Below are 25,175 nucleotides of genomic sequence, written 5' to 3'. Positions count from 1 at the left end.
GTTGACAGTTTGCCATGATTACTCATTGAAGTTGAATCTCCATATATGGAGATAACCTACGCATCACACTAAGTCTGACCTCACCAGCCCATATTTGGGCATGAGCAACTTATGTCTCCATATATGGAGATATGATGACATCACACAGTCCTCAGCCGATGATGTGGCGTGATGTCATACAATACACAAACGAGCCCTACAGTATAAAGGGGCAATTCTTGCCAGGAAAGAAGCATTTCTTCGACTCAGACCTTATCGCCAGGGTTGGCTTATAGCAGCTGTCAGTAGATAATGCCGGTCTTATATAAGGGTCATTTGTGTACGGTGTGATTTGCCATGGTTACTCATTGAAGTTGAATCTCCATATATGGAGATAACCTACGCATCACACTAAGTCTGACCTCACCAGCCCATATTTGGGCATGAGCAACTTATGTCTCCATATATGGAGATATGATGACATCACACAGTCCTCAGCCGATGATGTGGCGTGATGTCATACAATACACAAACGAGCCCAGATATGAGCAGGGCAAAGGTGTGACGTGTGACGTGACAGACGTGACGGACGTGACGGACGGCCGGTGGAGGTTTTGATACTAAACTGCGACCTTACGGTCGCAACAAACATGTTGTGTCACTCATATGATGTCATACATAGTAAAATCTGTAGTGTTTAATTTAGGCACCCAGTGTTATGTCTAACTCCCTTTGGCACAATAAACTCACAGTTACATCATCACCAGGTATTCCCACCCACATCCTCCTGAACACCACCGGGCTTAGCCGTCCTGCTCGTGCTGATAGGCTGGAGCTCCTGTCAATCACGGGGGACGTGATGAAGACATTGCCTATTCGCTTCTATCCCGAAAGACAGCCCTATGGCCTCTGGAACATCACCGAGTTCATCCCACCCAGCGAGTCCTTCTTCCTGCGGATGACCGGATATGACAAGGACGGGTTCCTGTTCCAAAGAGTCTCCGGTGTGTCCTTCTCCAGCATCGTACCTGGTCAGTAATGCAGGTTGTTGCTCCACAATAGTATGCCATGTCGTTGAAGTCCTGTAATCATGGACATTGTGTCCATAAATGGCACAAAAATGACCACAAAACAAAGTATGCAGTGCTACATTATAGATCGCAAGTGATTCATTGACTGGTGACCGACTGATGAATAATTTACTCATTGATTGACCAACTAATTGACTGACTTATACTGTAAATTAATTGATTCATGAACAGACTCATGGTAAGTTGTAACTGTAACTTTCATGTCCCTTCCTGTCAGATGCCCCTAAGACGCTAATGCCAGCCACTACCCCAGGTTACTACCTCCAGAAAGGGGCCATCAACTGCCAAGTGGAGAGTCTAATCCCCTTCACTCTCCGCTTTACCAGGGATGGGAAACGACTGGGGGTGGACCAGCTCTTCAGGTACAACACAATGGGGAAGGATTCAGTCTTTTAAATTAAAACATTTCTATAGGCCTACACCAAGACTGTATAGGCACCTGCTTTATAGACCAAATCGCAGACATGCTCATTTTAAACGAAGACATTGTTGGGTCATTTGGGGTTCAAATCGCTGTGATTATATTGGTGCTGTGACCCACATCGTGTTCCCCAGTCAAAGTGATGTGACTGTAGCAGAGTAGCACTGCCTGAGGCCCATAAGGGGGGGTGGGGCTTTGGTTGAGGGGTAGATGTAACCCTTACTGTGTAATTTATCCATGTACTCTGAAAGTGTGTAGGCCATTTGTACAGTACACTCAGATTTAATTGAACACTCAAGATATTTCATTTTTCAACGTTTTCAGGCCAACGTTTACAACCCATGGATACCATACAGTATAGTTTCATTGTTTGGCAGCACAATCAGTATTTTGGGTTCATGTAAATTTGTGTTTAACCACTTGAACCGTCAATACTTAATAAACTTGACCTATCACTCTGTACTCAGTCTGCTCTTTTTCCCCTCTACACAAAACCTCTACCTCTACCAAAAATAGCCGATCTACAAGCTCACAACGCCTCGCAGCTGCGAGGCGTTGTGAGCTTGTAGATCTGCTATTTTTGGCTAAAGTTCTCAGAATATGGACTTTAGGGTTCAAGTGGTTAACCCATTTAGTGCTCCAGACATGAACGGGTTAAATGTCCAGCGTGCCTCTCGCAGGCTCCATACGCTGCCATTCTCTTATTTTGAAGGCCAGAAGGCCATTGCGTAAACACTTCCGGTTTGACGTCATGACGTCATTCAACGGAAGCGATCGTCACCCCATGCCGTTGCTGAAATGGCCGATCGTTGCCTTTGTTATTACGTTATTGTAGCGAGAATCTAATGCCATCCTTGGCTTTAAAAGTGTTGTTTGGAGAAAATGGACATTAAAGATGAGATCCACCGTCGGCCTCCATGTTAAGGGATTACTATTTTGTGCACGTGGATCCGTGATGATGATGAATCGGCGAGTCCAATCGTGCCAGGACTTTCCAACGGACCGTAGGGTAAGGGTGCCGGCGTTACTCTATATACAGTATTTTACGCGAGTATACTCGGGATCGGCACTCTAAATACTTGAGTATTTTTCACGAGTATACTCGGGATCAGCGTTAAATGAGTTAATATAGAAAAGGAGAAAAAAAGGTTTCTATCACACAAAGGTTTGGAGGACCCCCTGTAGTAACTCTGAGGACCCCATAGGGCTCCCGGACCCCCTGTTGAAGACCCCTGCTTTAGAGGTTATAACTGTTTCATGTTTCCACTGTTCCCAGGGAGGCAGACAGTGCATCATGGGAGATTGATCAGGTGACTCTGAAGGATGAGGGCTACTATGAGTGTATTGCTATTAGCAGCGCTGGGACTGGACGAGCTCGCACCTTTCTGGATGTATCGGGTAGGTGGACGCGCCCTCAGGATTGGTTGACCCAATCACTGTATTACAGGCAATTAATAACATTTGCAGTAATATATATATATATATCTTTTTATAGAACAGTAATTGAATTGTATTTGAAATACCCACATGGACTAATAGACACAATACACACATGTGAACGCACAACATGCATGTACACGCACGCACGCACGCACGCACGCACATACACACACTCACACTCACACAAACATGCACGCACGCATACACACACACACACACACACACACACACACACACACACACACACACACACACACACACACTGAATTGTCTTATAGAAATCTTAATTTGGGCTTAGAATATTGGCTTTGGTTTGCAGTTTGTTCTGAAAAACCACAAATATTTCTTGAAATGGCCAGTTGTGAAATGTTCAGTACAAGCACAGTTTGACATGTGTTGACTTACAGTAATTTGATAAGCTCACACACCCTTATTTTTATGCACATCCCCCTTCGACAAACAGGCTCAGTAGTTGTAGTAAGGGCTCGTACACACTGCACAACTTTTTGCGCAGATTATGCTGTCGCCGCCAATTTTTTGTGTTCGCCGACAAAACCGCAGAACTGCCGCAAGATTGGTCTTTGCTCGCAGATGTTTTGCTCGTTGTGTGTAAAAGGCACTGAGAGAAGATCTAGCTGTGATTATAGCGCTCAGCGATCCCTTCCCGAGCGTTTCTATATATCTAGCAGCTTTGATATCTGGCTCTGTCACAGCGCACCCTGAGAAGATGTGTGTGTGCGTGCATGAGTGCGTGCGTGTGAAAATGAAAATGAAAATAATTTGCCTCGCTGCACGCACATATCACGGCCACGGGAGCCTTTCGCATTTTCATTGGACATTGGAATAAAAACAAATGTTGGCTATGTCTCGGGTTTAGGTTGCATCCTGGTGATATATCTTGCAGGGTGAGCTCCCTTGTCAGCGATGTGAAAACCACAACGATAGTCAGACACTCTTGGAGTGTGAATTAACGATCTGATGACTGCCTGACACTTCATTCAACATCGTACAGTGTGTTTGAGCCTTAAATCGTATGTCACATCTTAACACGCTGAAGCTCTTAGAGGGATTCAGAGTATTGAACAAGAGTTGCAAGCCATCCTTTATGAGGCCATTATAAGCTACCCCATTGCACAACTGCTTAGTCTTGTCACATTAACACATTTCTAAAATCTTCATCCAGTATTAAGAGAAGTTGCTGCAGATGTGGACTGCATTATTTATTTTTGTTAAGTTATAACAAGGAAATCAGTTCCCTAGTGTGGATTGTTAGCCAATTAGCACTGCATGGTGTGCCACCCTCCATCAGCATGTGTAATGAGCAGCAGCATGGAGGCCAGGCAAACATTACCCTGTGTAAACAACCATAATACTGGATGATGGATCACATAAGATGTGACTTGTAGGGCAGAAGGCAATTTACAGCACGACCTCTGGTAATGTGCCTTACTGTATTAAGTATAGAGAAAGAAAATATACTTGTGAGCACACAAGCTCGCGCTCGTGCACACACGAAATACCATAGGTGCAATGGCACGGCAAACATAATAGTAAAGTTTACGTCATGCTCAGCAGCACATGTCCTTACATACACACGCGCTACAGTACTTAGAGAATACACTGATTAAATATGGGTGGAATCCAAGCACCGAGGCATGTGGCAGGGGATTTTATTGACTTCAGAGTCACTGGCTGTTCGGTTCATGCTGTGAATCTGTGTGGTGGTAGACTGAATGGAACCTTATGGAGAATGCGTCCATAACTCAAAACCGGACTTCTTAAATCCATGCCTCATATAGGGACCAGGTCACAGGGTTACGGTTTAGAGCAGTGGTTCCCAAACGCTGTACTGTTAGTCCAGGTGTAGCCTCGGAAACCCAGGCTTTTATTTTGGCGATAGGAAGAGGTGTGCCTCGTGATTTTGTGACAATCCCACATTATTATTGCAATACATACAACTGTACAAAAAGTTATGAATAAATGTTTTATTGACTATATCAGTTCTTTGTGCGGACTCATTTAGCAAATACACTCTACATTCTATACCCTAAGAAATATATTTCTTTCAACACTTTTTAGGTGAAATCTTTTTTTATTTAAATAAAAAAATCGAACCTCTGTTCGAAGTGGAGCTGTGTGTGTGTGTGTGTGTGTGTGTGTGTGTATTGCAGTTGATGCTCAGGGCAGGCTAGACTCAACAGCACCTCTCTGGTCACCCAGGATCATGTGTACCGATTTTTGTGACATTTGAAGAAAATATGTAGGAAAAGGAGCAAAAAGTGTGTTTTGGAGAAAATTCAAGATGGCGGAAAATCTATCCTGGCGCAAATGGGCGTGGCCTATATGGGGAGATGCGTCTTGACCCAAGGAATCCAGGGAAAAAAGAATTTTAATTTTCCGATCTACGGTTCAAGAGTTACGGGGCAAAACGTAAAGTGGGCCGTTATAGCGCCACCATGAGGCCGAGTGATGTAATTATTTTTCGATTCATTCTTAAAATCATTATGAATCTCCTCTCCGAGGTTTGAAACTGTAGCTCCTATGGTTTACGAGAGAAAAATACTTGAAAGTGATTTCTTGCATTGTCCCATTATAAGTCAATGGGGACAATTAAGCGTTGTTTTTTGCCGATTACGTCGGCATGGTAAGGCGGATCGGAACGAAAGGTAATAGAACTCCATTCCCGGCCGAGCCGCACATTTTGATGTATATATTGCGCGAGTGGCGTAAATGGTGCGGCGCTAGTTACGCGCCGAAGTTTAGGCTACATACACGGACGGAGACAGACAGACAGACAGACAGACAGACCCACACACACGGCCACGTATAGGGAGCTTGTGTTCCACACAGCTCCAAAAATTATTCCCCCACAAAAAAGAAATGGTGCGCCTATGGGTGGTGACAAAAGGCAAAGGAGTCACCTAAATCAGTAAAGTTCATCCTTCAGACTGAGACAGACTGTTGGCTCACACACTTTTCAAATGCTTCTGTCTAGTAGTCTGCACGTTTGAAGTCTGAAAATGAAACGAAAATAAGGATGTCTCCTCCCTCCACTTTCGTGGAGCTTTCTGCTTAGCAGAAATGAGATATACAGTATGTCTCTGGCCGGAGATTATGTTTTTGCTCCTATCTGTCCGTCTGTGTATGTCCATCCGTCCATTCATGTATCCGTCTGTGAGCAGCTAATCTCCGGGTCCTTTGGACTGATTGGCGTGGAATTTTACACGATTTTGCACGCTCCCAGTAGGCAGAGGGAGAAACGCCACCCCAAAATAAAATAAAAAATAGAAAAATAGAAAATTTTCCATTCCATTCCCATTTAATTTCATACTGTATATTTCCAAATAGTAGCCCAGGTGTTTAATTTGCTAAATCGTTTCGAAACCCAAGCGTTTAAAAGAACTGGCCATTTGTGCTGGCCTTTGACCAGTGTTTAAGTGAGAAATATGCGCCACCTTGTGGTTGTTTTGTGTAATGCATCTTACATAACTTTCTGTGGAGATCAAAGCAATTAGCTCAGTCCCATGTTGTTGTTTGAGAAGCAAGCATCCTGCAGTGTGTTCTCCACAGCTCTCCAACGTTATGTCTGTGAGTAACCGAAATATGATTGTGCCAAATGGTCTAACAAAACGTTTTTAGTTACTTTTGTTGATTTTTTAACATTATAGTAGTGTTTGTTTGACTACTCATTTTCATATGCCATGTGGCTACACGTGTTGTACTGTTGTATGTGATTACACCAGCCATGTTTATGCTTTTAGTGGCTAACACAAATAACAACACTGATATTTTGTAATTTAACTGTTACTAGGTAGCAGCTTATTTGTTTGTTTTGATTTGGATGCTTTTCTGAAAACCACGTTTGTTTTTGTGTGTTTTGCAGTCTTACAAATGGGGTCTTCAACAGGGGGTCCGCGACCCCTAGGGGGTCCGCGGAGGTACTGCAGGGGGTCCGCGAAAATTCTGCAAAAAAAAAAAAAAAAAAGATTTCAAAAAAGTTTTTTTATTTTATTTTTTATTTTATTTTTCACATTTTTGTTAAAAAATAATTCATGATTCTATCCATTTTGAATAGCTTGAATACATGATTACTATGCAATTGACAGAATGTTGATATTATTGACATTGGTTCTCAGTTAATAAGTAGTATGTTTAGAAATGGTAGTGGTACGGCCCACCCTGCTCGCTGTAACTTGTACATGTTTAAAATAAAAAAATATGTCGTAGCCCCGACCCCCCCACCCTACGAGGTGGTAGGGGGTCCCTGCTCCATCTCCCCATCAGTTTGGGGGTCCCCGGCCTGAAAACGTTGAAGACCCCTGACTACTCTTCTGAAAGAAAACGGCTTTATTATTGGGAGTTTGTAGCTATCTGTCTAGCCTTTGCACGCAAGTGTGAGGACAGAATAGCATTTGATACGCAAAATGATTTGGTTCCCGCCGGTTATTTCCCCTGGGCTACGAATTGGAAATATAGGGTATTCTATTCCGATTGGCTATGACTGACTTCCAACGTTTGCCGTCCCAGGGTATGCAACCCGGCCTGGTGCGGAGGACCTGGAGCACACTTTTCTAGTTTAAAATATATTTTGTATGTATGGAAATGACTGTCACAACCTTTGTGTGGTGGAGATACAGACTCTCCGTAGCATTCAAACATTGTGGAAGAGTTGACTGACTTGAGACAGTGTTGGACGGACAGATGGACAGACCGATCAACATTTCCATCCTTATTACGGCTCCACCACTAGCGTGGCTAAAAAACATCAGGAATCTCAGGAGACAGGCTTTTGTCTTTTTCAAAAACCTCAGTGTTCTTTTCCCAATTTCTTTGCAAATTTGGGGATATTGGAACTCAGTCTGTGCCCAGAATGCACTGTGCAGTGTGCACGTTTGCAAAAAAAGAACTTCTCCATGGAATTTACTGGATTCCAACTTAGCAAATAATACATAGTGTGTTCAAGGGAGTTGAAAGATGGTTTGCATGTTGCAGAAGTCTATAAGGCAGAAGAGCCTAGAAGAGGGAGGGAGAGAGAGAGAGAGAGAGAGAGAGAGAGAGAGAGAGAGAGAGAGAGAGAGAGAGAGAGAGAGAGAGAGAGAGAGAGTGAGAGAGAGAGAGAGAATGAGAGTGAGAATGAGAAAGTGCAGGCCAGGGATAGATCTGCGGGAGAAATCCTGTGTCAATTTATCCATTTGTTTGATCTCAGAGTTAAATGAACACTCAGGATTTTACAGTGTGAAACTTGGATGTAACTCGTCAATGTAACCCACTTACCTCCAAAGAAGGAATGGTACGGATAGGAGGGGACTTGGCTTCCCCGGCCATACAGCCTCTGATGACAGCTCTGAAACATGTGAAGACTTGGCTCCCACAAACTATTGTTATCTAAACTCAAACCAGATTGGTTCTATCCACAGGTCAACTCATCCACTCAACCACGCTACGCTTACGTGCACGCACACAAACAAAAGAACACACAATTATACGCATGCATGCAAGCATGCACATACACACACGAACAAACACTTGTACACACTCACACACGAACGAATGAACGCACAGACACACGCACACGCGAACGTACCTACCCACCCACCCATGCATGCACCCACCCACATAAACACACACGCGCGCGCACGCACGCACGCACGCACGCACGCACGCACGCACGCACGCACGCACGCACGCACGCACGCACGCACGCACACACACACACACACACACACACACACTTTCACATCCTGTCATCTCCCAAATTTATGTCATTCTAATCCCGGGGAACTCCATTGAAATCCCCAGCATCCTCCTCCTTCTGTCAGAGCCAGAGCTCCCTCTCACCCCCTCCCGTCTCTGTCCTCCCTCTATCCTCCCCTCCCTGCATAGCTCTGGCTCACCTCTGAAGAATGATTGACGACAGGCTTAGGCTCAAGGGATGAGAGTCTTGTACGTGATGAGTGGGCGAACCTTGTGCAGAACAGAGAGAAAGAAAGAGAGAGAGAGAAATAAGTAGCTTCTATAGGAAAGAGAGAGAGAGAGAGAGAGAGGGAGAGAGAGAGAGAGAGAGAGAGAGAGAGAGGGAGGGAGAGACATAAGTAGCTTCTATAGCAGAGTGAGAGAGAGAGATAAGTAGCTTGTATTGGAGCGAGAGAGAGACTCTCTCCCTAGAGAGAGAGAGAGAGAGAGATTGGCAGGTCAGGTCTGATCTCTGATCTGATGAATGCTGAACATAAACATCAATCTGTAATTCCAAGACTCCAAACCTTCTCTTTCACACAACTAAGATACACAGACATTTTATGTTGCCTACTCCAGACCACAGTAAGCACACTCACATACCGTTATTGATAGAGTACATCCTGCTCACAAACCTGTTAAATATGTCACAAATACATGGGCATGAAGTGGGAAATGACATTTTATATAGATAGATAAAAATAGCACCGGTGAGCGGCGCTCACTTCGCAATGGTATCAAATAAGACACGTGCATATCTCCTTGTATGAGCTGTTATGTCCGTGACCTTAGTTATCTCCATACATGGAGTTCAGTGCTCATACGAACACACATACTGACATGATGTAAGAGCAAAAAGACCAGGCACATGCACACATAGACATCAAAGGGGCTTGAGCCCCTGCCCTTTTATCCATCTGTAAAAAGTGCCCTCTCCAGACCATGAATGCAGTAGCATATGCCCCCTTTCCATGTCATAACTGAAGGCTGCATTCAAGAGAATTGCCTTGTCCAAACTCCTGAACTTGAATGCAGCATCTTATGTTGAAATAATTGCCCTCTCTGTGTAGAAATCCATGCCATACTCCAGTATTGACTTGATCGCGCTTAGTTCAGACTCAGAGTGGTATCAAGCACAGAAAAAGCTCACCACTGTTTGAATACTGTCTTTCTTGTGTCCTGTCCCCTCCAGAGCCTCCCCCAGCCATCACAGTGGAGAGCAATGTGACGGTCTCCCCTGGCTCCACCGCGGTCCTCACCTGCCACGTTGTGAGCACGGTCAGCTTCAACCTCACCTGGCTGAGAGGAGCGCAGGACGCCAGGCTGGACCCGCGGGTGCGAGTCCTCGCCAACCTCTCCCTGGAAGTGCACACTGTGACACCGGACCATGCGGGCTGGTACGAGTGTATCGCTGCCAACGAGGGAGGACCGGCAGCAGAGAAAGTCTACCTCATTGTGCAAGGTGTGTGTGACTTTACTGTGATATCTAATGTTGGGATTTGATGCTAGTGGGATACTTGGAATACTTGAAAAGCAATGGTTTTATGTGCATTTGCAATTGTGTAGTATCACTGTGTGTGTGTGTGTGTGTGTGTGTGTGTGTGTTTGTGTGTGTGTGTGTGTGTGTGCGTGCGTGCGTGCGTGCGTGCGTGCGTGGGTGCGTGCGTGCGTGCGTGCGTGGGTGCGTGCGTGCGTGCGTGCGTTGTAACCCTATGCTATATACAGTATACACAGGGCCAGGGGTATGTACCTTTAATTTGCCTTTAAGAGTTGGCGGGCTGAGAGGGGGATTATGGGATACGCTTGGCGCGTTGTTGTTGTTCTTGTCAGGGAGAGAACAGTGTGTGACGGATGTTACAAGCAGTGATCTATTTTATTTTGTTACGAGTGATACTAAGTTAGAACCTTGGCTGTTCACGTTTCTTACTGGAATATATTTTGTTTATTAAAACCACAAGTTCTCCAGCACGGACTCCTTGCTTCTTTTGACATAGAAGAACAAGTTAAGGATTACTCTGTCACGAAGTGGAGGACGGTGGTTATAGCGTGCGTGCGTGCGTGCGTGCGTGCGTGTGTCTGCACATGCACAAGGCTCCAGTGTTTGTGTAACACACGGCGATTTACACTGTGGAGGAACAGACTCTTTGCAAACCAAACCTCCTTTCCAAACACACAATAAAGTCTCGACCCCCTCCCCTGACACCACCCCACCCTCTGTCTATAACTCACCCTAATGGTTTTTAATGTGTGAAAATGATTTAAGCCTCACAGGCAGCGCAATCCTCGACTTTTCCATCTGTGGACAGCTCCTACAGTCCTGTTGCTGACACCTCACTGACATTGAATCAGGAACACATTGTCAGAGAGATGGGAGAGAAAGTATGGCCGGCTATCTGGGCCCACTCTTGGCCAGGAAATGGCGATGTAATACGGCGATAAAATCTGCCATTAGGAGATGAGCTCAGCCATAAACCCAGGAGGTAGAGACGGAGGAGAGAAAGCGAGTGAAAGAGAGAAAAACCTAGCTCACAGCCCACTTTCAACCTATCTTGGACATGTCATTGTAGATGAACATTTCAAAAGTAGCTGATCTACAAGCCGACAACACAACTTGTTGTCAGCATGTAGAGCGGCAAATGTTGCTATTCGTCTAGTTCTGGTCTTTTAAATCCATGTGACACAGATATTATATACCGTAGTAAAACAATCAATGTTTGGATGTCTTGCTTTCTCCCACAGTCTTTGATTGAAATTATAATATTTCTAGGCTCTTGAGGCCTCTAAAGGATTTAATTCTAGTACTGCAGGCAGTTGGTATGAGAGCCTGCCCTATGATTTGACGCATGTCATTGAGTGATACGTTTAGTTGCTCAATTGACCTAAAACAATTTCCCAGCCTTTTTTCCCCCCTTTTTTTTGTGTGTTGGCACGGTGCTCACTCTGCCCCATTTCTCTCTCTCTCTCTCTCTCTCTCTCTCTCTCTCTCTCTCTCTCACTCAATCTGTCTCTCTCTTTCTGTTTCTCCCTCTCGCTCTCTCTCTGTCCTGAACAGCTGTTAGCAACCCCTGGGGGTTTTCTAATGACCCCTTGGTCAGGCCCATCCTAGTTATTAGCATCACTTTGATGTGGTGGGCCAGTGGTCTGCTCTGACACCTTGCTACACTAAAGCCCAACTGTCGCACATCACAAATAGTAGATCTACAACCTCACAACGTGTTGTAATGTGACATTGTGAGCTTGAAGATCTGCTATTTTCAGCGTACAGTATGTTAGGCATGAGGCAGAGAATAGAGGAAGGGAGAAAGGGATAAACGAAGGGAGGTACGGAGGGAACAAGCATAGGAAATGAGATTTAGGGAGTGAGCAGTGATATGGGAGCGATGGAGAAAGGGACAGATGGAAGAACAGAGCAATGGCCGGAGACGGGAGTGGTAAAGATAGGTTTTCATGAAGCTTCTGAGTAAGCGTAAAAGTATGCATTTGCCTGTGAGGAACCTCCTAGGTTCATGAGTACAGACACATAACTGCCCCCCCACCCCCACGCACACACAGGGCAGGTTGACCTAGTAAGGGTGAGAGACAAGTAAGGAGAGCAAAATCACGAGTGAAATGGCCTCTGCACACTGTCAGTTTTTAATACATTGTAGCAACTAATAATGTAATAACGGCTCATAATGTAAAGATCTGCTCATAATGTAATAAAATCATGAGCACAACGTAATAATGGATTTATGTACAACTAGAGGTTCGGGTCGGCCCGAACACCTATGTCACACGTACAGTAATAATGTGTTACGTTATGAAACGTGCTTAGCCACTCATGATGTAATAACAGCTCATAATTACATTAGGGATGGAGCTCATACATCTTTATTGATAATGAGCATCTTATCGATCCTATTTGAGCCGGGCTTTTATCAAGACTACTATTGAGCATTTTCTAATATGTTGTAGAAAGACGTGAGACGACAAATTCTGAGCAGAACTGGTATCTTTTTATTGGCCAGTTGTGAGTGACTGTGAGTTTGTGGCTGACCACAATCTAAAATTAAATTAAGTCCTGTGCCCGGGGGTGTGCACGTGTGCACAGTATCTAAGGGATTAAATGTAGGAGTCTCAGAAGTAATGTGTGCCTGTTGTGCAGACCTTTGTTGTGTTCCATGTTGGAGTGCCCGTTGGGAAGATCTTTATGCCCATACATGGTGTTCCGTGTCCAGGCCAGTCTGTGTTGTCAGTACTATGATGTCAGAGTATGATGTCAGAGTAGCATGAGGACAGATGGTGACCGTGAAACTGTGTAATATCAGTGATGTCAGCATGCAGATGGTCAGACGGACGGACAGAGAGACAGACATTCGCTAAATGAATAGTTGGATGACATTTTTATTGTTGGCCCATCATTAAAACAACCATTCATTAATGTGCAATGTGTTACAGTAAATGGCTATATATTATGAATAGTATAATAATTACTATAAGATCTCTGTGTTCTCTTCAGCTCTTTAAAAGCAGAACATGCACATTTATTTAACTAAAATATATCACTAGATCTTACTTGGGCCTTTAAATACAGTAATTTCCGAACAGACAGAAGGCACTTTTTACTTTTGGAAAATAATATTGAAGAAACTGTTAACTGGTTAATGTGTGTAGTGTACTGTCACTTTAAAAGCATAATTTTGTTTCCCCAGGCAGCGCAGATATCAATAGACTTTTAAGTAAAAGACAACTTAAGTTTGTGCCAGTGTGGGTGATTAGATGTATTTCTTGACAGCCTCTTTGTTATCGTGTTTTTAACGGGTTCGGGTTTTGAGCTCCATCCCTACTCATAATTTAATATTGTTGCGAAAATGTAGTTAAATTAACAGGATTTAGCATTGTAGGCTTTAAAGGTGCAAAGCGCCCTACATTTGAACTGTCGACCCTTATATTGGCTGCCATGGTACAGTAAGCACATTTTAGCCTTGGGTGCCGCTAATATTAACCACTGACATGATTCTATGTAGAGGAATTTTCAATTTTGTTTTTGGGTCAAGGTTCTAATATTTCAAATGTGTCGGCTGTTGCGTTCTTTTGCAACATCTGGAAAATCCATGATGTATCCTTCAAAACGTGGCGTTTGCTCGTGCTTGAAGTCGTGATGGATGGGGTATCGCCTCACACCAACTACACATTCCTTCACAGCTACTGTACCTCTGTGTATCTAGTCAGCCTTTTGAACCCTTCTCTCTCTATCCTATGCCTTCTCTGAGCCTATCCAGAGAAGCTGTCCTACTGTAGAACTGATTCATGGTATGCAAAGAATGAATCAGCTGCCTCACTGTCTTCCTTCCAGCCATGGGAACTAATACATCCCTCAGTTGGTACAAATTGATACAGGAACCTGAATTTGGTTATTGAATTGGAATCAACCACTTGAAACCGTCTCTTCCTCTGCGAAAATAAAAGATCTCTCCGATTTGAGGATTTTTCTACATAGGTAGGAAGATAGATAGATAGATGACAGTTTTTACTTTTTAGTTAACTTTATCCAAAACCGTTAATCTGCATGCATATTGGCTATTTTCGGTGAATATATTTGGTGTAGTGGGAAAAAGGAGCCTAGTCTAGGCCCCCGGGGGAAGAAGTATAGGATTTACCGGTAAGTGACCACTTGAACCCTAGCATCCCTAGTGTGGGATGAACATTCTGAATACATTTCAGATCTACAAGCTCACAACATGTCTCATTGCCATGCATTGTGAGCTTATGGATCTGCTGTTTTTGGCGAAGAGATTTGGTGTAGAAGGAAAAAAGCAGAAGGCCTGATATAGAGCCCAGACAGCTTTTGCTTTGCAACGGGCATGGCATACACACATCAATCACAGGCCAGTTGCTCAAGTACAGATTATGTGTACAGGCACAATCATTTTATATGGCATCACGTTGAAGACTAGGATGGAAATCGAACCACACATACAGAGCTCAATGGAATAGTAGTCCTCCATCATGAGTAAAAAGTAAAGTACCAGTCAACAAAGGACAATTGTTTTGTATTATAATGTGATTTATGTTTGTATGCTGTTATTTAGCTTAAAATGGCTTTATTTTGAAAGACAGATGTACCCTTATATTGAATGGCCACTGTGACATGAAGGCAGGTGTAGGAGGCAAGATTTAAGTTCTGTAGATCTAGTCTTTTTGGTGTGATTTGACTATGCTTTTGAATTCATTACTAGATCAAGTCATTTGATCTCATTGTGCTTTGATGTACATTACGTCATTGCTAGTTCAATTAACAAGTTCTTTGAAGTATGTCATGTCGACCTTGTCATTAGTGTTTGACCAATCAGATCGCTGTAGTGGTCATTTTTGGAAGACAGAATCACCTGTTTTAGTTTGCTGGCAGCAGAGAATGTTCATTCCAGGTCTGAGGTGAAACAGCTTTTTTACCGTGCTCTGTCATGCTCTGTGGATCTTTGTTTTATTTTTGCCCAAGAGAATGTGAAATTTGTTTTGATCGAAGTAAAGATTTTTGTTTAACTTTATTCGACATCTCCTTGTGGATTACTTTTTCCTTGTGGATTACAATTTCTTGGGAACTACTACATCACTTGTACAGCTGGAATACACCTTTGAAACTTTTGCAGATACAGCCGGTGTGTGAGTTTAGGTGATTGCACTTAATAATAAAAAACAGCTGTGTGGACTTGCAAACATCATTTGGGTTAGAAGCAGCAAAGAGAATATATCCTCTTCATATCTGTGCCCTATGTGATGATTTTTCCTTCTTACCTTCCTCATACCTTCACCAGGAGGCCATGCTGTACGTTTTAATTCATGTGGAAGCTATAATTCCATGTTGTATTGACCATTTTGTGTATGCATAAAGAGTACAACATTTCATGTTATATTGTACAGTATGTTGTGTTTATGTTCAGTTTTTACTCCATGACCTTGTAAAAGATGAAGATTCTTCAGTAAAAGAGACAATCTTACTTCAAGATTCTGTCTTCTTTCTATGGAGAATTGGAGTTTAGCTCGCTGTTGAGCTGAAGTTGAGCACACTCTTTAGTAGGAGCAGCACAACAGTAGGCTATATAGAGTTTAAGTGGTTTTAAGCCTTTTCTCAGCATTTGGAGGCTCTTGGATTGTGTTTTCTATGAGTTGGAAAGACCAGCAGCAAAGATGCTGCTGGAAGTCAGCAAGGGATAAAATAGGGAAAACGCAGGCTTTTAAGGATACTTTACACATCATGAATCAATTGGTAAATCAGAGCGGATTCCATCCATGACTTTGTGAGGTCTGGATTCAATATTGTTCACCGTTTTACCAATAAAAAGAGAAATGTGTGTGAAAGATGTGCCGTGAAACGTTATTGGTTGTAGTTACAGACATCGCTCTTCCTGCTGCAGTGAAAGTAAAAAAATATGCTCAGTTGCATCTCTTAATGGAGCCTACATTAATCGGTCATGGAGTTCAAGATGTGTCAGGGTCCAAATCAGAGCAGTTGACATGTTCACTCCATGTTCAGGACGGGCACGTCCTGATAAGGCAAACGCCGATAAGGCAAACTCCTTTTTTTTTTAAACCTCCTTTTGTTATGGTGAAATGTGAGCTCACCTGCATGGCGTTTAATTCCATTCATGCGTTTATCGTGCGCTTGCCCAGGCCTTACGGCCTGGGCATAAATATAACGATTGCATTCACCACGGCTACGTAACTCGCGGGCACTCGCGCATGCGGCGCTCGGGCGCGAAGAGCAGGACCAAGGTCCGCTGGCCTTCGCGCCGCTTGCAATGTCGTGGACAATAACTGTGACATATAACCATTGTATTGCTCAAAATTCTTTATTCATTTCACCTTAACAAAAGGAGGCTACTCTGTTGCATTTTTCCTTAAAACGGGACGGCAGAAGATCACTACGGTAGGAGACCCGGGCAGTACATTTGCGTTTGCCTTATCAGCGTTTGCCCTATCAGCGTTTGACTTAGCGGGATTTCCCCGTTCAGGACATGTTCTCTCCATGTTCAGGTGGGTTTTCAGACATAAATATATAAAGCATCCGCCGCTGCAGTTCATTGGAGCGACGTGTAACAACTGGAGGCTGGACGTCCGGAAAAACTGACGAATCACTCTCTGTCAAATTACACTACTGGCCAATCACCGCGATACATATGAGCCGAAGGAGGCGTCTACCTTTCTATGTCTGTTTTCAGAGGCCTCTTCCTCCAGGTCTCTGCTTCATTTAACATACCTGCCATCGCTTAAGCTCGACACTTGGTAATGCCTAGCTCCATAAGTGATGCAAGTGGTGAATTGCAGAGGATCAGGGACAGTGTATGAGGGGGAGTGCAGTGTTGAAACGGACATCACGGAATTTAACAGGTCACCATTTTTTATGTACTGTACACCACCATGTGGGGCTGGCACAGGAAACATAAAGTCGCAAAGCGTTCTGGCCAAGATGTGCCTCTTGAGTGGACATTGCGGTTGACTTGTTCCCTCTGCCCTTGAAGGGTCGATTTCATGGAGTGTTATTAGAGTAATGGAGTAGCATTTTTAAAACACAGGGTTTCCCTGAGGGGAAATAAAAAAGGTCAGGTTAAAAAACTAATGAAATGCAAATCAGGTGCTCTGGGTTCCTCCTGAATAAAACAACATTCCGTACATGTTAGAGACATCCTTCCAGTACAATTGATTGATTAGTTAATTTTGTGATTTTAGCGAATCATTAGAATAATTTGTATATTGCTTGCTTCTTCCTTCTTGTCCTTTAGAGCCCCCCAGGGTTTCAGTGGAACCTCGGAATCAGACCTTTGTGACAGGACAGGAGGTGAGGATAAGATGCACAGCCAGTGGCTACCCTTCACCCCGCCTAGTGTGGACCCACAACGACATGTTCATCATGGGTTCTAACAGGTACATTCATTACGTGTATTATTGTGTTTGTAGGAGCTTGAGCATGTTCTATCCTTTATTCTAAAAAGAGATTGGGCAGACCCTGTTTTGACCCTATAGTTTATTTTATAGCATGAGATAGGGGTGAAATGATTCAGGTACCTGGCGATTCGAGTCCGTTTCAGAGGGCTACGATTTGATTAAATGTCATCGCGATTCCAATACATGATTTATTTCCCCCTCACTGTGTGACTAATAAACCAAGTGCTTTCTAATGATAAACAGATTCATTTACTTCCATTATCTATTATAAGATTATTCATTTTTAACAATCAATTCATAATCGTCCAGATCCGAATCGCGGTTAATTGGTGAATCTTTCTGCACCCCTAGCATGAGACAGAAAATGAGAAATGCAGAAAAGGCTTCCTAATTCTGAACTGTTGCTCTCGTGTCTCATTCATCCCGCTGAAGACGCAGGATGACGGCTGATGGAACACTGGTTATACGAAACATGGAGCAGAAAGACGGTGGCGTGTATGGCTGTCTGGCCAGCAACCAAGCTGGAACAGACACACAGAGCTCCATCCTCACATACATTGGTGAGTAGTAACGTGGAGTACATAACAACTGCTTGCATGTACAGTACATACAGTACACCAGGGTTCCCCAATAGCCACGGTGGCTACTGTCTGGCCCACACCAACCCCAGTAATAATGGTGGTATAAGAGCAGCAACAACACTAGTATATCGTCGTTGTCGGGTGGAAATCTCGTATCTCCAAATTTGTACGTTCTTTCGCAAATCATACAAGGCCGTCACACAAAAGTAGTGAAAACAGCAGATCTACAAGCACACAACGCCTCACAGTGCGAGGCGTTGTGTGCTTGTAGATCGGCTGTTTTCACTAGTTTAAATAATTTTTAAAATGATAAATGCAAAACGAATGGTTTTGGACATACAAGATTTTCACCTGACAACGACGATATCTGAACTGTCGCAGTCGCTGGAGTAGCGGGAACGCCACCGTCGCCCCCCTGCAATGTTGTGGCCCTCGGCTTGGTACCCTAGACATAATTCGGCCCTTGGGGAAAACTAATTGGGGAACCCTGCAGTACACGTTGTTTCTCTGTTCGTCACTGACACAACCTTCTTTCTCTTCTACAGAACCTCCTGTGGTGACAGTGGCACTGAGCGAGATTCTCATTGGTCTCGGAGAAACAACAGTGATGGCCTGCTCAAGCACTGGAATCCCCACGCCCGAGATCTGGTGGCACAAAGGTAACACACACACACAGACACACACACACACACACACACACACACACACTTGAATTTCCTGGGAGTGTGTCGATATTGCGACATAATATTTGTTCGACATTCCATTTGTTTGACGCGAGTGAATGTTAACCTGGTGAAATGCTAACCTGCCGACACTGGTGAATGCTAACCTGGTGAAGGTTAACGACTATGCCTAAACCTAACCCAAACCCTAACCTCAGTAAAACTATGCCTAAACCTAACCCTATAATGAAACGTAGAAATAGTGAGATTTCCCTGAATTTCCTCAGCAGGATCAATAAGGTCTTATTGTAGCATTGAGGACTATCCTTTAAAAACCCTTGGTTGATCCAGACTTAACTACATGGGTTTCTCCTGACCTCCAGGAGACCTCCGGTTGAGTCCGTCATCCTTCATTGACATCGATGTCATGGGAGGGACTCTTACTATCGCAGAGACTCGGGATATTGATGCTGGGGACTACACCTGTGTGGCTGTCAACCCTGCTGGCACATCATCAGGGAAGATCTCTCTGGATGTAGGAGGTGAGGTTCACATCACCATTTCAAGTGTTAAGGGATTCTTTGCAAATAATTCATACATAAATAAATAATACAAATGCCCTGGCATATATGGAGTTATTAACTTAACATACTTTGAAATACTGCAGAGATTGTATTTACCTCAACTACCTCTCAAATGTCTATGCTGATCTAGTTACTATAATGTCAACTGGCAAATGAAAGGGTAACTATGTTTAATACAACTTTCTGTGTTAAACAGTAATTTTGATGCATATTTGTGCGACAGTTCATGGTTCTGATCATGCAATCTGAGAGCTGTGTTATTTGCTATGATTAGGGCTGTCTTCGACTCAGGATTTATCAAGTCGACTCGAGTCGCAGGGGTTAATCCGACGCGTTGACGAATCGTTTATGTGTAAAAATAAATAAATAAATTGTGCTTTAATGACTGGAGAGGAGGCGCGACCGCGACGCATTGATAGAGTACCGCCCGGTACAACAGCTGTTGTAAAACACATATGATTGGTGGATTCTCTGCTTTGAAAACTGCCTGGATGTAATGATTTTATGCCTCTCCAAGGCTAAAGGAACAGGGCTAAAGCGCTAGCATGCTAACGATTTAGCCCTGTTCCTTCAGGAGGAAAAACAACACCAAAGTAGGCTAAAGGTAACAATAATGTAACATCACTGCGTCGATGCAGAACGGCACACGGCTGCATCACAATGCAAGCAAATTGTCATAATCTAAAACTTTTTAAGAAGTCCTCTACTCCACCGCAGTCCTCTGCCTTAGACCACCACCACAGAGCCACACTCAGCGACAGTGAGTGAAAGTGAAAGCGCATCGCGCTGCTGCTTCTTGGTCAGCTTTAAAGGGATAAGAAACCCCGCCTCTAATTTGTTTTATGGGATTTCAGAACATGAAAAGATTTCTAAAATGTAGGCGTGGTTATCTGCCGTTGTGGGGGGAGGGGGCGGAGTAATGCGTCTTGTAACAGAGAGAGACAGACCGAAGCTGTCAGCAGTGGGCACTTGTTGCTTTTCTATTTCGGAAACATTTTTTAAAACCAGCCATTGGAGGTGTAAAAAGTATAAAGATTCGGCAACTCCATGATCTGTAAGCTCCATGTTCAGCTCTGGACCACGGAACCAGTGAAGAATGGACGCTAGGCTCGCTATTTGCTGTGTAGTGTGTGTGTGTGTGTGTGTGTGTGTGTGTGTGTGTGTGTGTGTGTGTGTGTGTGTCGTGACAGTGCGCGCGCACACACAACGTCCACACACACGAAAACTAGCAGATCTACAAGCTCACAACGCGTCGCGGGGCGCGTTGTGAGCTTGTATATTAGCTATGTAGCTATGTTTGTAGCCTAGCTAACAGCCGTAGCAGCAATAGCTTCTCATGTAAACACGTTGGTTTCGGCTCTACGGCTATTAGCTAGGCTACATACATAGCCGATATACAAGCTCACAAGGCGTCGCTTTCGCGACGCGTTGTGAGCTTGTAGATCTGCTATTTTCCGTGTGTGGACGTTGTGTGTGTGCGTGCACTGTCACGACACGCACGCACGCACACACACACACACACACACACACACACACACAGGCTACACTACACGGAAAATAACACAGGCACTACACAGTGTAACTGTCTGTTGACAGAGAGCCTGCTCTTCTCTCTGGCTGAAACAAGCATACAGTGAAACCACGCCCCCCCTTGATACGACTCTGTAAAACAAACGTTAATATTAATTAGATATGCCTACGTCACGTTACACCACAGAACATTGATAGCTAATATTTAATGAGTGGCGCGAAATATTTCTTTTTGACCTAGAAACTGGAAGTACACAGAAATAGCTACAGAGACAGCAGAAAGCTCTGAATCCCCAAGCCTATGGGCAAATTGAACCATATCACTGCTCCCTATCACAAGTGACTCATTGATATAATATATATTTATAGAAAAAGTGATTTTGTGTTTCATGCTCCTTTAACAAGTAGAATAACAACACGTCGACACATTTCCTCTCAAAGCGGTTAACTTCAAAATAAGAGCACCTTGTTATATGATCAAGGCAACTTTCAAGTCACGTGAACTGGTTTTATTTTTAAGTCTAGTTGCAAGCAGTATGAAGTATGGACTAAATAGGAAGAACATGACAGTCCAGCACTCTCATACCGCACCGGTGTGATAAAAAATTATATATTTTTGACGGCTCGACTCAAAAAATTGGCGTCGATTCCGGGGGCTTAAAACGACGCGTCGATTCGTCGAATTTTTGAAGACAGCCCTAGCTATGATGGTGTTGGAGTTGCTTAGAAACACATATAAACAGCGCAGAATTAACCCTTTATCAAAACTTGATATATCTGTTTAATTCATATTACTAGAAGCTCGGCGTCTAGTCGGCGACCTGGCCAACTCGGGAACAATGTAAATAGGGAATGAATGCCCGCCCTTTAAAGTTATACCATGTAACTTTTTTTATAAAACAAATCTTAAAATTGTCCTAACTGTTAAATCGCTAAAGTTTTAGAACCCCCACTCCGTTATTTTCAGCTTCTAAAGCCTTCTCTTTATATGTTTTCTATGATCCCTACCGGGGACCGGTTTTCGCGGCAAAATGACGTCATCATACTACCGGCCAATCACAGCGAGGGTTATACACTGCCGGCCAATCACAGCGCATCTTGGAGTGGGGTCGCTAGGGCGGCCATATTTGTAGTCTCCCGTGTGTCTCTATACTCGGGTGCACGGTGAAGCATGGGTGAAGGAGTGTATCGTATCTCTGGAATGGCTAGGGTTAGGGTAACGCACAGGAACCAGGGACCCCTCAAAAGATAGATCTCGGCGAGGTGGAGGCAGACGCGGGGGTGTGAGAACCGAAAAACGGCCGAAAGACGCGGATAGAGCTACTGACCACAAGTTGAGCAACTTACACAGTATAGCTTTAATGCAAACCCCATTATACCTGTTGCCATATGATCTGTTTTGACCATCTGTTTGCGTGTGTCCATTTATGCCCATATATGGAGATATCGGTCTGTCTACGTCCATTTTATGCCCATATATGGAGATCTTTGTAGGACCCGTTTTGACCATCTGTTTGCCTGTGTCCATGTATGCCCATATATGGAGTTATCTGTCTGTCTGCGTCCATTTTATGCCAATATATGGAGATCTCTGTAGGACCCGTATTGACCATCTGTTTGTCTATGTCCATTTATGCTCATATATGGAGATATCTGTATCTGTCTGTCTGCATCCATTTTATGCCCATATATGGAGATCTCTGTATCTGTTTGTCTGTGTCCCTTTATGCCCATTATGGAGATCTCTATCTGTCTGTCTGCATCCATTTTATGCCCATATATGGACACGATATACTGATGACAATTAATACGTAACCATGGCATTTTGTGTTGACTCATGTAGCGTACGTGATGTCAGAGGCTTTTATGAAGTGATGTCACAATGAGTCAGCACACCTCCGGAACAGCCTGATGTCAACAATCAGCTCCGCATAAGGAGATTCCGAACGTTTCGCGCCGGTTCGGGAAAACCGCACATCGGGTCGAGTCAATAGATAGATAAGATACATACTGTATGTATAAAGCAATAGAAGACATGAGATCCCGCTCTGGGATCACAGCCATGATGTTATTCAGCATAACACACTCCCTCTCGCTTTGTTACTTAATCACTGGTTCCATATTAACTCAAAGTGAAGACGTTACATGCTAACTTTGATAGGAATTCATGAATGGCTGGTGTGAGCCAGCCCCCCCCCCCCCTCCAGCCTGTGTGATGGACAGGTTCATTGTCTGTAGAATGGAAAGAATGTGATACAGATGGACTGCTTTTCCTAAACTTTATGACCACTGAGTGACATGTTGATCTTGACCACAGCTGCGCCCACGTTCACGCGGGAGCCGTCCGATGTGGCGGCGGACATCGGCTCCAACGTCACCGTGTTGTGCCACGTGCAGGGTCACCCTGAACCGCAGGTCACCTGGAGGAGACACGACGGCTCGGCCCTCTCCAACAGACCCCACACACACAGCACCATCACACAGAACAGAGGGGAGCTGCGCATCACCAGTGAGTTCCATTTGTGCATACTATACCAGTGGTTCTCAGCCAGTGGTCCTTGAGGGGGTCCCAGGTGGTCCCCAGCTAAATGATGGCGAACACAACCAAATGGTTTCGTTTTACACTCTCAAGAGTTTAATTATTGTTAAACATCTGCATTACTTAATTTACAAGAAGTCTACGCAATTACAGAATGTAGAATTGTTATTTTGATTGACCTGTTTTCCTATGGTACATTGGTACCACATCTATAAAGCATGAAATTGTGGGCAAAATCATATCCAACGATAAAAATAATATTCTAAGTTTTGGGTCTGATAGACTGAATCTCATCAAATGGTGGTCTGTGGCTCAAATGCCGAAATAACGGACCTTGATATGAAAAAGGTTGAAAGCCTCTTCTCTGAACTCAGGCTGTAACTCTCTCTGTCAGAATTATGGGTAGAAGATGAAGGAGTCTACGTGTGTGAGGCGCACAATCACTTTGGCAGAATCCACACCCAGTCCAGGATCACAGTAACCGGACTAGGTAAGAACGATATTCATTTAATCTAATCTAATTGCATACACACGTCAGTCATGGGGTGACTGGTTATGTACAGTACCATCGTGACTTCTCTCATTTGTGCGAGTGTCTCTTTTCCATCCCACTGCATTGATAACATGTCAGCACAGATCATCAACCTGCAAAGCAATTTGATCCCAGTCCTGATGTACGTCATTATTAAAAAGGCCACCTGGTTTAGTCTACACTCACCCCTCCCCCTCCTAGAGTGGTAGCTTCCATCAGCAGGTGGAGTTCATTCAGTTAATTAAGCCAACCAGTCTCTAGTTCATTTTCGCTGCAGAGTTGATGTGAAGAGGGTATGCGTCCATTGACCAGTAAGTGTATTTATTTTTATGTAAAAGGTGGATAGTCTTCATGTTTCCATGCCTTTATTTGACAACACTGCTAAGAATGTGAAGTGTGAAATGCCCTTGTATGTATTTGTTTTTATTAACACTACTGCTAAGGTTTCAGTCATGTCAAGGCCTACTCTGGTGAAATACTGTAGATGAGTGATTTTTGTTTAACCAGAGAGTTAACACATTTTGAATATAATGATTATATGTTTGCTGTTTATTTCTTGTCTTTTAGTCATTATTTCTGTTTGTATATCTGGACAGGGCATATCTGTCTGTCTACCTACGGTAGATTAATTTGTGAGAAAGGCTATGGCTGTGTTCAGTAAGTTGGAAATGAACTAGTTATGAATGCATCTCTACATGCTTTCGGGCTAACCAAGTCCTGACAGAGTCGCCACTGTGGATTATGAATCAAGTTGAATTATTATCTTTTGTTGCAGTACACTTGAGCATTGTAACCCATATCCGAAAAGCCATAACTATGTCCAGCTCCATACAAAGAAAAACATAAAGTAACTCTCTGCACTCTTGAAATGAAAGTCAGTGTCCACTGTCCACAGCGGGAGTATTGGAAGGGATCAAGCAGCAGTCGAGTTTACAGTCTTCCTGACTCATGGTGTACATGTGCTTGAGTTTGCCTGACAGGAAGGGAATGGAAGGGTGAAATAGGGCTCAAATGAATTGGCAGGGTATGAAGCGATGTCGGATCACCTGAAGTCACTTGAGGAAAAGGTGTGCGCGTGCACGCATGCATGTGTCATGCTTGCTGTATGTCCATCAGTTTGAGGTTCAGAGAAAGTGAGATCCGAATACGCTACATCCTCTC

At 43.8% G+C, this 25,175-nt stretch overlaps 1 protein-coding gene across 1 annotated transcript in view; it reads left to right on the top strand.

Moving 5' to 3' along the window:
* Positions 1–25,175, top strand: part of hmcn1 (hemicentin 1) — a gene marked incomplete at both ends in the record, with an annotated part of 207,151 nt that overhangs the window by 47,722 nt on the left and 134,254 nt on the right. The window contains 10 exons of the mRNA XM_080728122.1: positions 747–1,010; positions 1,288–1,432; positions 2,768–2,889; positions 9,857–10,126; positions 17,424–17,565; positions 18,019–18,146; positions 18,713–18,826; positions 19,213–19,371; positions 23,261–23,452; positions 23,877–23,972. Coding sequence (XP_080584248.1) covers positions 747–1,010; positions 1,288–1,432; positions 2,768–2,889; positions 9,857–10,126; positions 17,424–17,565; positions 18,019–18,146; positions 18,713–18,826; positions 19,213–19,371; positions 23,261–23,452; positions 23,877–23,972 — 1,632 coding nt within the window. The remainder of the gene's footprint in view (positions 1–746; positions 1,011–1,287; positions 1,433–2,767; positions 2,890–9,856; positions 10,127–17,423; positions 17,566–18,018; positions 18,147–18,712; positions 18,827–19,212; positions 19,372–23,260; positions 23,453–23,876; positions 23,973–25,175) is intronic.

The sequence above is a fragment of the Nannobrachium achirus genome (assembly GCF_963921795.1).
Source record: "Nannobrachium achirus genome assembly, chromosome: 1".
Classification (NCBI taxonomy): Eukaryota; Metazoa; Chordata; class Actinopteri; order Myctophiformes; family Myctophidae; genus Nannobrachium; species Nannobrachium achirus.
The sequence above is the reverse complement of the archived record's forward strand: the minus strand, read 5'-3'. Positions and strand labels throughout refer to the sequence as shown.